Source organism: Alexandromys fortis, unplaced genomic scaffold (assembly GCF_014885135.2).
Source record: "Alexandromys fortis isolate MF-2015 unplaced genomic scaffold, M_Fortis_MF-2015_v1.1 scaffold_221, whole genome shotgun sequence".
NCBI lineage: Eukaryota > Metazoa > Chordata > Mammalia > Rodentia > Cricetidae > Alexandromys > Alexandromys fortis.
In genome coordinates, this window is record NW_026068096.1 from 840,558 (window position 1) to 857,087 (window position 16,530).

General features: G+C 55.8%; 1 protein-coding gene across 1 annotated transcript; it reads right to left on the reverse strand.

Moving 5' to 3' along the window:
• Positions 1-7,756: 7,756 nt before the first annotated feature.
• Gadd45b (growth arrest and DNA damage inducible beta) lies at positions 7,757-9,853 on the reverse strand. Its single transcript, XM_050123580.1, has 4 exons — positions 9,572-9,853; positions 9,381-9,482; positions 8,704-8,926; positions 7,757-8,436 (listed from the first exon to the last, which is right to left on the reverse strand). Exons 1-4 carry the CDS (start codon positions 9,613-9,615, stop codon positions 8,323-8,325), a joined length of 483 nt encoding a protein of 160 aa, XP_049979537.1. The 5' UTR covers positions 9,616-9,853; the 3' UTR covers positions 7,757-8,322.
• Between the last annotated feature and the right edge of the window lie 6,677 nt (positions 9,854-16,530).

A 16,530-nucleotide genomic window follows, 5' to 3' on the forward strand; every position in this document is an offset into this window, starting at 1 on the left:
TATTTTCCGGCTCCTGGCGCGGCGGGCGTGGCCATTGGCCGGGGGCGTGGCCTCGTTCTCTAACAGCTGCAAAGCGGGTGCCCTGGTGCCTGCATGCCCGGGGTGAGTGCAAGCACCCGTGGGTTTGTGGCATCCCCGAAACTCCCACAGGCTGTGATCCCGCGTGGAATGCACTGTGGAATTAAGAGTTTGTGCACCCGCAGGCTGTGCGAGACCCGAGCCAGGGCTCAGTCGATACTAAGCTCTGAGTACCGCCCTCAGTACCACCACATTAACCGAGCCCGGTGCGTGCCTGTCGTCGTCGTTGTCCCAGCACACGGGTACTGGGCAGGAGGATTAGGAGTTCAAGGTCATCCTAAGTTGTACAGTGAGTTTGAGGCCAGCTTGGTCTAAGTGAGACCTTTCCAAAACCTAGTCTGATTCTTCAAGACCTTCAAGGGGGCAAGAATGGAGAGGAGGTCCCCCAAAGTATCCCCTTCCCTGAATGGATACGTGCGTGCACACACCCTGCAGGTGCTCCAGGCCCGTGGGCGTGGGGCCACCACTATGACTGGCAAACTGTTCACTGTCTCCCCACCAGTCTGGGATCTAATTACGGTCAGGGTGAGACGGACTGGCTGGAAAGATGAACACATCCCAGTATGTCTGCAGCCTGTCTGGGTCTCCCTGGCCCTTCAGAGTCAGTTTCCCCGGGCTGTGGGGGAGAGGAGAGCTTGGGTGCGGCTGGAACGACCTTGGTGTGGTCACTTGGACGGTGGACCTTTTGTATCTGCGTGGATCCTAGAAGGTGGGGCATCGCTGCCTGACCTGGGATCCTTATCCACTGTGGGTGCATGTCCCCGGCAGGCAGATGGAAGGAGCTCAGCATGTTCTTATTGATAGGAGAAAGCCAGAACCGGCTCCCACAAGTTAGTCCTCTGTCACCCACATATACGCAGTGACACCTGTGTATCCTGCCCAAAATAAAAAGAATTAAAACCATTTTTAAGGAGAAAAGAAGACAAGATATACTTCTGGGTATGTGGATGGATGCCCCAGCTGCATCCTCTCAACGCCACGGTGGAGCTCAGCCTCCCCCTGCCCCAGGGTCTCACTGCTGTCCTCCCAGCAGGGTCCCTGCCAGTGGGAGAGGGAGACACTCCTCTCCTGGGGCCTCGTTTTCCCACTGTGAAATGAGAGGAGGCTTCTGAGGGCAGCTGGATGTCAGTTTCCCAAGACAATGATTGACCCCTAGCCGACTCTGCCACCACCATCCCAGCCCATGCTGGTTGTTCTTTTCTGGAATGTTCTGCTAGCAAAGGAAATCTCAAATTATGAAAATACTTGTAGGGGTATGGGACTGACCACACCCTAGATGTCCCTCCAAACCCAGATCTGAGTGCCCCAGTGGCCTTGGAGAGAAGACCAGGGGAAGTGTGAGCCAGGAAGGTGAGGGATGGAGCACTGGAGAAGATGGAGCCTTGCGTGTCCCGGCTCTAGTTTCTGCCAGGGAGAGAGTTGAAGTGTAGGTAGGTGCTTACGTGCTCAGACTGTTCGTTCCAGAGATTTTTTTTTCTTTTTTGTGATGTACAAGTGCCGGTGCATAATTACTGCGCGTTTACAAACCGAAGTGTCTGCGTGTTCTGTACTGGTGCATATGTACCGGGTGCTGATAAGTCACCCAGAACTGGGGGACCTACTAGTTTCTCCCACATATACAGACGTCTCTGCCCGGGACCCACAGTTAGTGTACAGCTAGGGGTGGCATACACACTTGGGCATCGGCTTTAGGATGCAGCGCGTAGCCTTCCCACCCTGTGGACCCTGGAGTGTACACACGCAGGTCCAGCCTCTGTGTTTCTTGTGCAGACCTGCTCAGGCTGAGCACTGTGCCTCTTGGATGCCAGCCTGCCAGCCCCACCCATCTCCGAGAGTGCCCCGGGCCAGGTGGGGCTGGGCAGGCCCCGGAAACCTCTCCCAGCTGCTGTGCCCAGTTTCAGGGAAGCCAAGGACTGGCACCTTGCCCATGGAGACTGTTTGCCCTTGCACTTGCCTCTGGGGCTTCCTGGAAGAAGCCTGGAGGCCCAACCCCCACCCCACAGCCCAGCGGGCCCGACCCGTGGGGAAATGGCGCCTCATTTCTCCAAGAGTAAGGTGCACCCCTCAAAGTTAGAACCAGACTCAAGCAAGGCAAAGCTCCCCAACGACAGAACCCGGAAGTAAAGACACTACCGTTGTTTTTATTTCTTATTTTCCTAAGCTCAAGGGCGGCCTGCCTGTGCAAAGCCCATGTATGTTTCCTGTGCTACACTCCAGCCAGATGGGACATTTAAACTTAGGGACATCTCCAACTCGTGTCCTGGTTATTGCACGTGGTGCACACACTGCGAGTTTCACACAAGAGCGCTGGCTCAGGCAGGAATTTTTGGCGATGTAGGAGGCTCTGCAGGTGGCTGTCTGGTTCTGCCATGCCCAGAAACAGAGCTTCTAGCTGTGTGTCTTCTCTCTACTGGTGTTTGTATGTGTGGGTCCTGCACACTGTGTGTAGTGCATACACACAGTAGGAGTGTGGCATATGGGTAGCATATGGGTGGCTGCGCACAGTAGGCTTCACGTGCACGCCGAGGGCTCTGCATGCCCTCAAGTCATACACAACAGGCAATAGGGCTGCACATACTAGATGCTGAATGTGCTCAGGGACTGCACACAGTAGGTTCTGCAATGCTCAGGGGGCCATACACAGTTTTTTCAGGAAGCAGAAGCTGAACACAGTAGACTGTAAGTGAACGGGAGGGGGGAGGAGGCAGGCAGTACAAGGGTTTATCACTTTAGACATCCTCAGGAGTTAAACACAGTAGGCTCGGCAAGCATTCAGGGACTGCACTCAGTAGGCCCTGCATTTGTTCAGGGGTTGCACAAAGTAGATTTTTGCATTCCGAATGCACTCAGGAGCGGCACACAGTAAATTATGCACACAGTAGGTTTTGCACTTTAGTTGCCTAGGGGCCTGCACACAGAAGGTTGTGCATTACACTCAGAGGCTGCACACAGGTTCTGCACAAACTCAGAGACTCCACACAGTAGGCTCTCCAGGACGGCCCCGGGGCAAGCCAAGCCGCTGGGGCTGCGGCACACGGCCCAAGGCTGTTCCCTGCGCTGGCTCCCTGCCCGGCCGTGAGCGCCAGGCGGCCCAGGGAAGGCGCCGCTCACAAAGGGAGGGTCTGTGCGGACGCCCCGCCCTCCCGCCGCCGGGACGGACTCCCCACCCCCGCGGGCCGCAGACACCCGGCCTGGCGGGCACCAGAGCGAGGCTGGCACCGGCGCGCTCTGGAGGAGGTCGGCGGCGTGCACCTAGGGCGCACTCGAGACGGGCTCTGGAGAGGGTCGGGGTGACCCCAGGTTGGGGAGCTAAGCGCCTGCACAGTCGCCCACAGTAGCACTGTGACTCCAGCAACCGCCTCTGTCTCCAATTATCCAATTTAAGGACCAGGGAACCCGGGACTCCTGCCTGCTGGAGAGGGAGGGAGGGACGTCTAGGGTCTGGGTCAGAGACCCACTCCACCCCCAGAATGTCTGGTGAGAGGGTGGGGTGGCTACAAGCTGTAATGAGCGTTCTGGAAGCAACTCGGTTTTTTGCTGAGTTCTCTGAAACCCACGGAGTTCACCTTAACACGTGGGAGGGCCCTTGCACTTTCCCTTTTATGGGTGGGGAAACTGAGTCACAGCTGGCTGGGCTCTCCTGGCTCTAGTAACCCATCAGTGTGCGGCAAGAGTCAACTCTCCTTCTCCTTTAGGGGTGCTGAGCTCTGCCGTCTTGGAGCCAGCAGAGAATGGCGCGCCTGCTGTGTACACGAATTCATAAACGTCACTCCCACGCACTCTACGCCGGGTGATCTCAAATTTGGCCTCTTAGGTGCATGCCTGCGTGAGTGCGTGCTCGGGCCTGGAGCGCGCTCCACATGAGCACGAAGGATCTTGGTTTCTGCCCCCGGAAGCTGCTGTCTCCACCCACTCCCAGGGTCCTGGGAACCGTAGAGTCGGAGAGGGGGTGGGGTGGGAACAGTGTAGGAAAGGAATAGGGACCGCAGAGAGAGGAAACCTCCCTGTGGGTCCTGCAGATGTGGATTGGTGGGGGAGACCAAGCCTTTTCGGTCCCCGGTGGAGGAGCCATTTCCAGGTTGTAGGCCGTGGGTTTGGGGGAGAGATTGCTTTGGGTCTTTGGAAGGAATTCTGGGTTGTCAGGGTCTCTGGGGAGACTGATACGGCTTTGGGCTGGAAGGTGTTTCCCAGTTTGAGGAACCCCAGTTGGCCCAAATCTATCTCTCTGAGCTCTTCTGCTTCCTTCTTCAGGGCTGGGTAACTCCTAGGGACCGGATGAACAATGAGGCCCCTCCAGTGGTGGGGTGCTAGGAGAGAATGACCCCCTCTGTGGACCGGGTGGAGCCCAGGATGACGGTTCCAGAGCTGAGGGGCGGGAAGAAAGGTCAGAACTGTCTGGGACGCAGTGACACACAGCCCTGGGATCTCAGGATCTGCAGGGACTTTCAGGCCTGTCTGACTTGAGAGTGAGACAGTCATTAAAAACTGACCGTCAGCGTGGGAGACGGGGTTTGGAGGGTGAAGGGGCTTGTGGCCAAGCTTGAGCACCTGAGTTCAATCCCAGGACCCACAGCGAACCAACTCCCCAAAGTTGTCTTCTGACCTCCACATGCAAAAATAAATAGAATATATTTTTTAAGGAAAAATAAAAAGCTAGTTTATGACGGCACAAGTGTGCCTTGCCAGCATTGGGGATCTCTGTGAGTTGGGGGCCAGCCTGATCTACACAGCAGGTTCCAGGTCGGCCAGGGCTACACAGAGAAACCCTGTCTCAAACACAAAATGAGGGGCTGGAGAGAAGGCTCCACGTTAAAATCAGTTCCCGGCACCCACAAGGCAGCTCACAACCAGAGCACCGGGAACACGAGTGGTGGGCCTGAGGATCAGATAGATTCTCGACAGGTTTAATTGGTCCTGAGACTCCCATCGGAAGCTCTGGGCCGAGGCCCGCCCCCTTTCTAGCCACGCCCCCGCAGCCCTTTTGAGCTGAAAAAGGCATATTGAACCGAACCGTGATGCTTCTTGCCTCTTTGCTAACTGCAGGTTCCCAGAAGGGCAGGAAAGGGCAGTCAGAGTTACATAAAACAAACGCAGGTGACACAAAGAATCAAGTCACATCAAAGAAGAGTTTGACGCAAAGGTGACTTTCTGTGTTCCAGCCTCGGGACAGACTGTTTTGTCCCTCGGGGATTCATGTTAGCCTGCAGCTTGTTGTGTCCTTGCCAAGTCTTGTGACACCACTCAGCTTAGGGAAACCCTGTACTGTGGAAGTGACCAGTCACAGGACCTTGGGCAGGTGGCTCCACCTTCTTGAATCGCTTCTCTGTGAAATAGGGACACTAATCATGATGCCCATCTCCTGGAGACGTCCTGAGCTGTCGCCTAATTAAAATTGAATAGGCTAGTTGGGCTGTGGGTGTGGTCAGGGTGGAGCCCCGCCTAGAATCTCCCAGTGAGGGGCTGGGGGCGTGGGCGGGGTGGAGCCCTGACAAGAAGGTTCCAACGGTCTGGGGGCGTGGCCAGTGAGTGGGCCCCCCCTCCACCCCTACCGCCTGGACGCCCCCAGTGAGGGTCAGGGTGGAGCCCAGGGAGCAGATCATTTTCAGACCCTGAATTCCTCTCCCTTCCATCCCTAGCACCAACCTCACCTCGGACCCTTCACCATGCAAGAACAAAATCAAATATAAAAGCAGCTGTGTCGTATTCTTTCACCCAGCATCGCTGTGTATTCGATCCGCCCAGCACCTGCCCCAGCCTGCTCCTTCAGTACAGCTGAACGGGCGCACAGAGCCCTCATCACCTGTGCCTGGAAAGAGGGGCTTCAGGGAAAGAGCTAGAACCTCGTGTGCTACTGAGGTGTCACCAGGGGTCTGTGAGTTTCAAGGGATGTCGGCCAGGGTGAACACACACCTGTTTCTACAAGCCCTTTACCTGCACGTCACTCAGGAGAGCCAGCTCAGAGAGATGGAGCAACTCGGCCAAGAGGAACAGGAAGTGCCCAGGTGCAGGGGTTTGTGTTCCTATAACCGAGTCCGGGGACTGCGTGTGCAAGCGTGCGTGTGCGTGTGTGCCACGCCCATCTGCCTGCAGCCTGCATTGCCAAGTTTTTCCTGCTTAACGTCCAAGGAACACACCCACGTTCCCTGGCACACGATGGTATCCCTAAGGGGACCAGCAGCCCAGAGCAGGACCAAAGCTCGGTGACCTGGGACAGCTTCTCTCTGTTGACTGAGGATGGCTCAGTCTCCCCTCAGCTGCCTAAAGTTTTCCTCTCATCCACCCATAATTCCAGACTCCAAGCCAGGTTGTGGCTTCTCCTCTTTTTCTGGGAGCCAATGAGGCCGGGGCAGTTTCGAGCGTGGAATGAAGACCCTGGGCTGGTATGGCAGAATCAGGGGGCCAGGTATTCAAAGTGATTCCACACCAGGAAGACTTCAGAACCTTCAGGTCCTGGCTTGAGAGCGCAGTAACTCCTCCCTCAACTCACTCCTGCTGGTCCGGGGCCTGTCAGTCTTATGGACACCTGGGTAGGGAACCCAAGAAGCCACCAGGTCAGGGAAGGGACAGCAGGTTCCAGGTCCAAAGAGCAGAGCAACACAGACTTGCTAGGCAAGACTGTGTTCCCCCCTCCCCCAATATTCCCAGGCCAGGGAAGTCTCACCCTGTGACCCTCCTGGCTCTCTGTCCCTCAGGTGCCATCTCAGGGCCCCATCTCCCTCCTACCCCTCCAATCTGTTTACTTCTCCACCCAAATGCTTCTGGGTGCCCCTGCCATGGTGACCTTCCTCCCCCGGGTGTAATTCAAAGACTGTTGAATCTACACCCTAACTCCTAATCCTCCCCAACTCACTGCATCTCCCCAAACCCGTGACCACCCTGGGCCCCTCGCGCCAGGGCTCTTGACCCAACACTTCAGCTCGTGACCTCTCATCCCGGACACTCTGCTCCCAGGTAGCCTTCCCCTCCCCCACCCCCGGGGGACTCCCCTCCTGGTGCTCCCCCTTCTGCGCGTGACCCCCAGGGCGCCCCTGGGGATTTCCACCACCCACCAGGTGCTCGGTGGAAAGGTCGCGGCTGCTGGGAACGGGTAAACTGAGGCCGACAGGGTAAAAGAGCCCTGGGAGGAGCCGTACGGTTTCGGGGTTTCGGTTTGGAGTGAGATGCAGAGCGTGCCAAGGCTTCCAGGGTGTTTTCCTACTGTTGATTTTAGTTCAGGGGGGAATGAAAAAAATATTCTTTTCCTTTTGTGCATCCATAGGGCCCATCCCAGGAAGAAGAGCTTTGGTGCGTCGCAGGGGAGGTCGGGAATCCCCCGCCCCCACAAGGACCCTTTGTGTGTGGCCTCAGGTGCCCTGGCAATCTCCCTGGTCTCCGGGCTGTGGCCGACGGCTGGGAGGGGGTACTGCAGCCACTTCCCGGTGAGTCGAGACCCAGGGCCTCGGCTCCAGCTGCGGCTCCAGCACAGCGGGTAACAGGCGGGCTGGGCCGCCAGGTTTCGTAATAAACCTGCCTCTTAATTGCTGTGATGCAGCAGGACTTGGGTGGTGGCGCCTGCAGCAGAGCAGAGGTGTCTAGAGCTGCGGAGCTCAGAGCTCCTGACAAGGCTGGGTGGCCATAGGGCGGCATAGGGGGGCACCTGGAGGGACCGGTGGAAGGAGGGAAGCACAACAAGAACCCGGAGGCTTAACAAGTTTATTTGACAGTCTCTGTACTAGAAACTTTAAAAAAGAATAAGCAAGCAAGCGACCTGTCTTGCTCAGCACAATAACAAAATAGATTTGTATCAGAGTAGCAGAGTCCCGGGCTCGTCCGGGCTCCCGCGGCGACGGTCGCCGCTCTCCGTTGTGCACAGTTCACTGTCCTGCAGGGTCGGACACCTCGCCGACCCTATGGTGTCGAATCCAGACCCTCCGCGCTCCTGGCTGAGGCTGCGTGCAGAGGCTGGGCTGCAAGATTCCCAGGCCTGGACTCCAAGGTTCCATCTCTTCCGGCCCGGGCTCCCCTCCTTCCTGTCTCGGCGACCACCTGTGGTGCTGCTCCGGGTTCCACCGCCCCTGGGCGGGCAGGCGCACACTCCCCCTCTCCTCTCGGTGTCAGTGACTCCGCCCCTCCCGGAAGGTCTCACGGGTAGGGAGGCTTTTGAGGGATTGTTCTTGGGGATGAGGGGAAGTCAAATATGTATTTTATTTAACTTTTTTTAGGGGACAGCAACTCAACAGCTGCTTTAGATGTTTGGAGAGGGCCTCAGCGTTCTTCTAAAGAGATATAGGGGACCCATTGGTTATTTCCCCTGCTCTCTTCACAATAACTGGCCACCTCCACCAAGCCTTGGCTTTTCCAGGTATCTGTGTGACAGTTCTGTGAAGGGGGAACAAAAGGGAAGGGTTTAGTGGGAGCTCTAGGAGTTTGGTAGGGAGCCTCCCTCCAGCGCCCTGGGGCCCCTTTGGGGAACAAACAGGCTGGCTCAAAATAGCTGCCAGGGTGACGAGGCAGCCCACGGGACATGCCGAGCATGGCTGGGCAGTGAGCTGGTGACCGACTAGCCAGCCCGGTTATGTTGACAAACACGGTACCTAGGTGCCCGGGGCGAGCGGGGTCGGGCAATGAGACACACGCATGGCTTACCGTGACCAGAAGACAGTGCAGGTCTCGGGCCTCAGTGGTGCCCAGTGTCTCTGCCGGTTCCCCCAGGAGCTGCGCCAGCCTCTGCATGCCGGATACCCTGACGATGTCAATGTCATTGTCACAGCAGAACGACTGGATCAGGGTGAAGTGGATCTGCAAGGCGATGTCATCCTCCTCCTCTTCATCTATGGCGAGGAGGCACAAGACCACGCTGTCAGGGTCCCTGCAGGAGAGAGGGGGTGTCAGGGGGAGGCTAGACACGGAGGGGATGGCACCGTGCACGAGCTCGGGGACCACAGGCGGGAGAGAAGTGACAAGACCACGGTGCACCAGGAGTGTGCAAGAACAAGTCCCCGTCCCCCCCCCCCCAGCTGCACGGTTGCCGGGGAGGCCGACTATGCAAATGCTGATGGAAGTGGGGGAGGGGGCGCAGGGTTCAAAGTTAATGGGGTTGCCTTGTCAAAACAAAAGCCACAAAACCTCAAACTTGCAATGTCTGGGTTCTGCAGCGAGTCCCCCCCCAATAAAAAATCTCAGAGAAATGTCACCCTCCACTCCCCAATACCGAGAGCACTGGGAAAGTCCCCTAAGACCCGTGCCCTACAGGGGTGTTGGGAGCGCGCGTGCATCAGAGGGGCGCCCCCACCCACGCGCGAACAAGGGGGGTGCTGACTCACACATTCATCAGTTTGGCCGCCTCGTACACCCCCACGGTGAGGCGATCCTGACGCTGCGCGGCCACCAGCAGCTGCTCCACCGCGGCGGTCACCGCCTGCATCCTAAGAGGTCAAGGGAGAGGAGGCTATTAGCCGATGACAGCCGGCCGACTTCAGGCGGCGGGTGGTGAGACCTCGGGCCCCGTACTCACTTCTGAGCCGCGTTGTTGCTCGCCACCAGCTCTTCCAGCGTCATGGTGCAGTCACACTCCACAGCGGACCCTCACGGAAGATCCCCAAGGGCAAAAATATGCGTCCAGATCCGAGTCAAGAGGAAAAATACCTTCCCGGGCGATCAGAAACGTCCAAGGTCTTCCAAAGGCAGTGGGACTTCCCTTCCCAAGAAAAAGGCGAGAAGAAAAAAAAGATTGCAAAAATCCTCACGAAAATTAATCCAAAAGTCCCGAGGGTGGGAACAGGTCCAAGGCTGCCGAGGAGTAAAAGCGCGGCCGCCGGGAGCCAAGTATATAGACTCTCCGAGTGGGCGTGGCCTCGACGGACCTCTACTGCTCTCCCATTGGTGGATACACAAAGAGACAAGTAGCTTGCGCTGCGATTGGCTGGTAGTGTGGAAAGGGCGGAGCTCAAGCGCCGGCTGCCCCACGTGGGGACTTGGGCTGGGAGGAGCGCGAACCCGGGAAGCCGCGAGTGCCAGAAAAGCAAGCAAGAACCCCCCCCCCCCCCACACACACACACAGACCCAAAAAACCAGAAGTTTCTCTCCTGATTTCCCGGCAGCCGCGCTACGCAGGCCGCGCGCGGGGTTTCCAGCGCGCGAGGCTGGCCTGGACTTTCGGGGAGGGCTGTCTGGATTCCCCTCCCAGTCCCCGGGAGAGTCCCCAGCCTTTCCCAGGCTCAGCCCGGGGAAAGGCTGTGCAGGCGCGCGGGACCTCGGTCTGCAGCCCTAATCTTCCCAGGATGGCGACTTCTTGTGGGTGGGGAGGTCCTGCCCATCTTCGGAGACCCCAGACCTTGAGTAACCGAACTTCTCGCGTGAATGCAATCCCGGCCTTGGAGGGTTGTACAGTGTTCTAAATCAGTAAGCGCTTAGTAACTTCGAGGACGCTGGGATTCTCACCGCAAAGTGTGAAATACCAAGGCACTCACCACCGCCACTGCGACGGTGCTTCGAGAACGCACTGCCCGCTCCAGGGGGGTGGGGGTGGGGGTCTCACAGAAAGCTACAGCTACCCGGCCGGTCTTCGTAGATGGCTTTGGGGTCTCCCCGGAGGCCACTGCTGCAGAGCACCAAGGGATTGCTGGGGGGAGATCAGGAACCCTTTCTACCTCCCGGCACCCAGAGAGTTTCAGGGTGGGGTGCGCGTGGGAGGCGCAGGTGAAGAGAGCTGCAGGCTCTGCGCTGCGGCCCCTCCTCCTGCCTGACGGTCTAGCCTTGGACCGCTTCCCCACACCTGACCCTTGTGGTGGGACCGACGCAAAGCGAAAGTCAGCTGCCCCCGGGACAAGGTGCCTGGATGGCAGCCACTCTTTTGTCACTAGCATTTTTGCAGTGCGCAACATGAGCCGTAGACCCTTTCCGCCACGCATTTATCTCGTCCACCATTTAGCTAGCAAAGGGACTAATAATCTGCATTACACAAAAGGAAAACTGAGGCTTCCGAGGTCGTTAGTGGCTGTACTGGGGGCAGAGGGAAACAGCAAGGACACGAGGAGGGCGCGCGGGCAGACCCCGCGTGGGGCTCTCCCACGGTCCACGGGGGCTCCTGGTGACTCACACTGCGTCCCCCTCCTCCGCCAGCCTGGGTAGCCTGGCCCCGGCAGCGCAGCACGGTTCCCCCGGATTCCCAGCCCCCGGGTCCAGTGACGCATCACGCCTCCTCCGCGCCGCCCACCGAGAGCGCGAAATGTCCCTGGCGTGAGAGGCGCGCCGGCGACACCTGGCGGCCTCAAGAGGTCTCTGCGCGCGCAGCTTCCGGAAAGGGAGGGGAAGAGAACACTTGCAATAGGTTTTTGGGTTTTGTTTTGTTTTGTATTTTCCCGATGCTGGGAATGAATCCAGGGTTTCGTGATGCCAGGCATGTGCTCACCACCGATATCTGTATATACTAGATCCCAACCCGACATATGCTATACATACAATATTTTAAATATCAACCATGAAGGGACGGGAAGATGGCAGTAGGGAAAGGCGCTCCTTGGCAGGCATGACTTTGATCCGCGGAACCCACAGGGTAGAAGAAGAGAACATCTGACCCCCATAAGTGCTCCAAGGCGTACTAGTGCCCGCACACACAAATGACTTTATTAGATGCGTGTTTGAATTGGCCTCCCTGCTGTGGCTGTGGTTCCGTGGGTAGAGCACTCCCGCATGTCCAAGGCCCTGGCTCCCTTCCTCTGTACCACATGATATGGTGGTACACACTTGTCATCCTGGGGTTGATAATACTGGGGACGCAGAGGCAGAAGGATCAGTCAGCAGTTCAGAATCACCCAGGGCTATGCAGTAAGTATGAGGCTAGCCTGGGTTTCATGAGTCTCAAAGGGGGCGGGGCTGGAGAGGCAGTAGCTAAGAGCACTGGCTGCTCTTCCGGAGGACCTGGGTATTTATTTATTTATTTATTTAGTATACAATGTTCTGTCTGTGTATGTCTGCAGGCCAGAAGAGGGCACCAGACCTCATTACAGATGGTTGTGAGCCACCATGTGGTTGCTGGGAATTGAATTCAGGACCTTTGGAAGAGCAGGCAATGCTCTTAACCACTGAGCCATCTCTCCTCTCCAGCCCGAAAAGTTTGTTCTTTTTTTTTTTTCTTGGTTTTTCGAGACAGGGTTTCTCTGTGGCTTTGGAGCCTGTCCTGGAACTTGCTCTTGTAGACCAGACTGGTCTCGAACTCACAGAGATCCACCTGCCTCTGCCTCCCAAGTGCTGGGATTAAAGGCGTGTGCCACTACCACCCGGCTAGGACTTGGGTTTAGTTTCCAGCACCCACACTGTGACTCCAGTCCCAGGGAATTTGACGCCCTCTCCTGGCCTCTAAAGGCTCCAGGCAAGCACCAGGTGCACAGGCGGTGCAAAACCAATAAATGTACGATTTTTTAAATTAAAAAACCAAAAAAAAAAGAAAAGAAAAGTCAAAGTAGGGGTAGGGGACATGTGTTTAATCCCAGCAGTCATAAGGCAGAGACAGGCTAGACAGGAGGCCAGCCTAGTCTACAGAGCGAGTTCCAGACAGCCAGGGCTACACAGAGAAACCCTGTCTTGAAAAACAAAACAAACAAAAAGCCCAGGAACATGCCTTGAATCGGAGCTCGGCCACACCAAGGCCTAGCATTTGGGTTCTAGACAGAAAAGGATTGGGAGGGGCGACCCGAGTCTGTGCAGGACTAAGTAGAGGCCTGTGGGATGAGCAGGGCTCTCAAAGATCAGGACCAGCACGGGGGCAGTGGAAACTGCGGGCAAAGGCCAGGCTCCCGGGAGGGGCTGTTGTGGCTGCTGTCAGGAGGCACCAGGAAGGGCCTGGGTTCCTAGAAACATCATGGTGCTTCCCGGCTTTCCCGTCTCCTTCCTTCCTTTCTTTTCCTTTTCTTTCTGTTTCTTTTTGTTTGTTTGTTTGTTTGTTTTGAGACAGGACTCATGTAGCCCAGGCTGGCCTGAGCTCATTATGTAGTCCAGGGTGGCCATGGGCTCCTGACATTCCTGTCAACATGAGAGACCTGGGCCATCACAGCTGGCTTATGCCATGCTCCAGCACCTTGGGGACACTAGGCCAGCGTTCTACCAACTGAGGCCCAGTCAGGGTCCTCCACCTTTTTTTATCTTGTAAGGTGACAACCAGTGTTAATGTCAACCAGCGAACTCTAGAATCACCTGGCATACAGTGTCACGGCCACCCTCGACCCGCAAGGAATGATGCGACCACGGGAGCTCTTCTCACTGCAGTTTATTCCAGGACTTTACTCTCCTCCCCTCTCTCTTCTCTCTTCTCTCTCTCTCTCTCTCTCTCTCTCTCTCTCTCTCTCTCTCTCTCTCCTCTCTCCTCTCCCTGGGCAAACCTCTCCCAGCCCTTAAGTAGCCCGAACTGCCAGGTGGGCATTGCCCATAGGTTCACACATATGCAGGCAGCTGATAATCATTGCGTGATCATAGCATAGGTCAGGCCTTAGCCATCTCAGGAGTTGATTATACATCTCCATCATGTGTGACACCACGCAGCTCGCTACAATACAGGGCTGTGGGGTTGCCTGTGGGAGACCCTCTTGTTTGCGTTAATTGATGTGGGGAGATGCCTCTTAATGTGGGGCACGGTCCCCCAGCTGGGACCCTGGACTACAGGCCTACAGAAAGCAGGCAGGGCCACCTGGACTCTCCCACCAGGACCGGCCGTCTCTGGGCCTGTGAGCTCCCTTATTGCATGCCCAGGAGAGGACAAGACAGTGTGTGCACCAAAGAACAACCTCGCGTGCTCTCCTTCCACATTCTGCTGGCGACATTGCCTCACAGATCCCCCGGCTGGCCAGTAAGAGACAAGATCCCTGTTTCTGCCTCCCTTCTCCAGGGCCTGGGCTGACAGGCTGGGGAGGACCGGCCCCCACATCAGGATGCTCAAAACTGCCTGTCACTCCAGCTCCTCTGGGCTTTGTGGGCAGTGCACTCACACACACATATACACACACACACAATTAAGATGTCTTTTCAGACAGGTTGTGGTGGCACAAGCCTTTAATCCCAGCCCTGCAGAGGCAGGGAGATCTCTGTGAGTTCAAGGTCAGCCTGGTCTACAGAGGGCAACATAAAGAAATTCTGTCTTAAAAAAATTTTTTTTAATTATGGGTAAGGAGAGTCAATTGCTGAGTTCAATCCCAGGAACCCATATCGTCAAATAAAAGAATCCTAAAAACCAGAAATCAGAAATAAAAGCATGGTCTTAATTCCGGGCATGAAGTGGGCAAATTCCTTCTCTAAAAGGTCATATGCAAAAAAAAAAAAAAAAAAAAAAAAAAAAAAGGCCATGTTTATGCAAAGGTCCTGCCACAAGGTGGGGAGTTATCAGCTGACCTTTGATACTGCTGTGGGTGATGAGGTCACGGCTTTGTCAAACGGTGCAGTCATGGTGGGCTCCCTTAAGGAGGTAGCATCTAAATTGAGCTTGGAAAATGAAAGCGCCAAGAAGACAGAGCAACCTGTGCAAAGGTCCTGTGCAGGCCAGAGTTTGGCGTGTTGGGAGCACATCCAGGAGGTCTATGTGGTTAGAGCCGAGGGAGGAGGGAGGCAGAAGGAGGGGTAGCAGAAGGGAGGCAGAGGCCATTCTGGGATCAGGGACTTGAACTCTGAACCAGAGTAAGGTGGCAGCCCATGGGCAGGGGCAGTCAGAGCAGAAGGGGAGACAGGGAGCCCGGTCTGCCTAGTGGCTCTGGATGACCCCGCCCCCACAGGAGGCCAGGAATTGAGAGCGAGGCTCTGACATCACGTTTTCTCACAGGGTGTAACAGGACTCCGGTACCGTCCCCAAGGAGAGTTTTCAGGGGCAGTGACTCAGGCTCTCATCCTCTGAGCGGCCAGACATTTGTAAGACAGGAAACAGCCGGCAGCAGGTGGGGTTGGCGCAGGTGCGGGCGACAAGGAGCACACAGAAGAGCTGGGGGCAGAAGGCCACTGTGTCTCCCTACTCGTGGGGACAGGACAGCTGATGGCTTCGGCTGCCCAACTCTCCCTGTCTCAATTTGGGAAGAGATTCCGGCCCTGCATCCTCAAGCGGCTGGCCTGATCTCTCTGAAAGTCTGTCTGCACAGAAAATCTTTTCTCAAAATGGTTACATAGGCTGGGCTCGCAACAAAAGGCCATTCATCCCACACCTTCCCCACCTCACCTGCAGGACAGTCACCAGGTAGCCCTCCTTCCCCTTAAGCTTTATTTTTTTGCTTTGAGACAGGAATTCTGGACCCAAGATTGTTTCAAATGTATAATCCTAGTAATTCTGCATCTCAGATTCTAGGTTAGGCTGGACTATAGTGAGGTCAGCCTGGGTAATAAACGGACACACTGTCTCAAAAACAGTGTGTGTGGTTGATGTGTGAAAGTCTTTTCTAGAAGCCCATAGTGGCTCATGGGTGGAGCACCCCCTAAAATCCCACAGGGAGGAGCTGGGAGCATGGTAGGATGGAGCCCCGCCTAGAATCCCCTAGTGAGGGGCTGGGGGCGTGGTCAGGGTGGAGCCCCGCCTAGAATCCCCTAGTGAGGGGTTGGGGGCGTGGTCAGGGTGGAGCCCCGCCTAGAATCCCCAGTGAGGGACTGAGTGCGTGGCCCGGGATAAAGAACTTTTTATTATGCTTCAGGCTTTGGGTTTTATCTCCAGTAGTGGGAAAACAAAATAAGGGAGGACAAGGCTTAGTGGTTAGGTGCTGGCTGTGGAAGACTAAAGAACTGCAGCACTTGCCCCACAGAACAGAGCCACGTAAAGATGGAAGGAGATGAAGTTACCCTCTGATCCTCCACCAAGGTCATGGCAAGGGGCTCTTGCATTAGCCCTTACTGTTGTAGGAGCCTACCGCTGCTTGTTGGCCCCGGCCGGCTGCCCAGAACCAAAATAACCTCACAGAAACTTTATTTAAAACACTGTTTGGCCCATTAGCTCTTACTTCTTATTGGCTAACTTTCACATCTTAATTTAACCCATTTTTATTAATCTATGTATTGCCACGTGGCTGTGGCTTATCATCTAAAATTCTGTCTGGCTCCGGAGGGGCCACATGGCTTTTCTCTTTTTTCACCTCCCTTTTCCCAGCATTTTGTTTAGTTTTCCCTGCCTAGCTCTGTTCTTTTGCCCCATCAGGCAAGCCAGTTTTCTTTATTAATTAACCAATCATATTCACAGCATACAAAGGGGAATCCCACATCAGCATAGCTCGTGTAGAATGCACACGTGTACACACACAAAGAAAGACACTATTAAAACAAAATTGCAGTTAAGATTTGACGCTGCCCCCATGCTGGAGGAAAATGAATTTCTGACCTGGGTGCACTGATGCAGCAGCGGAACCGACTCTGCTGCACAGTACAACTTTCCTACACGTATGAAGTTAGATTAATTTCTAGGGCTGGTGCCGTGGCTCAAAGGATAAGGGGGCCTGCTGCCAAGCATGTTTATCTGAC

Bases quoted from the DNA above. Each gene is read 5' to 3' on its own strand.
- Gadd45b (XM_050123580.1), bottom strand. From the start codon at position 9,615: ATGACGCTGGAAGAGCTGGTGGCGAGCAACAACGCGGCTCAGAA. The intron at 8,927-9,380 runs GTGAGTCAGCAC...TCTCTCCTGCAG, and splicing joins GCGGCCAAACTGATGAATGT to GGACCCTGACAGCGTGGTCT. The intron at 8,437-8,703 runs GTAAGCCATGCG...CCCCCTTCACAG, and splicing joins TGCACTGTCTTCTGGTCACG to AACTGTCACACAGATACCTG.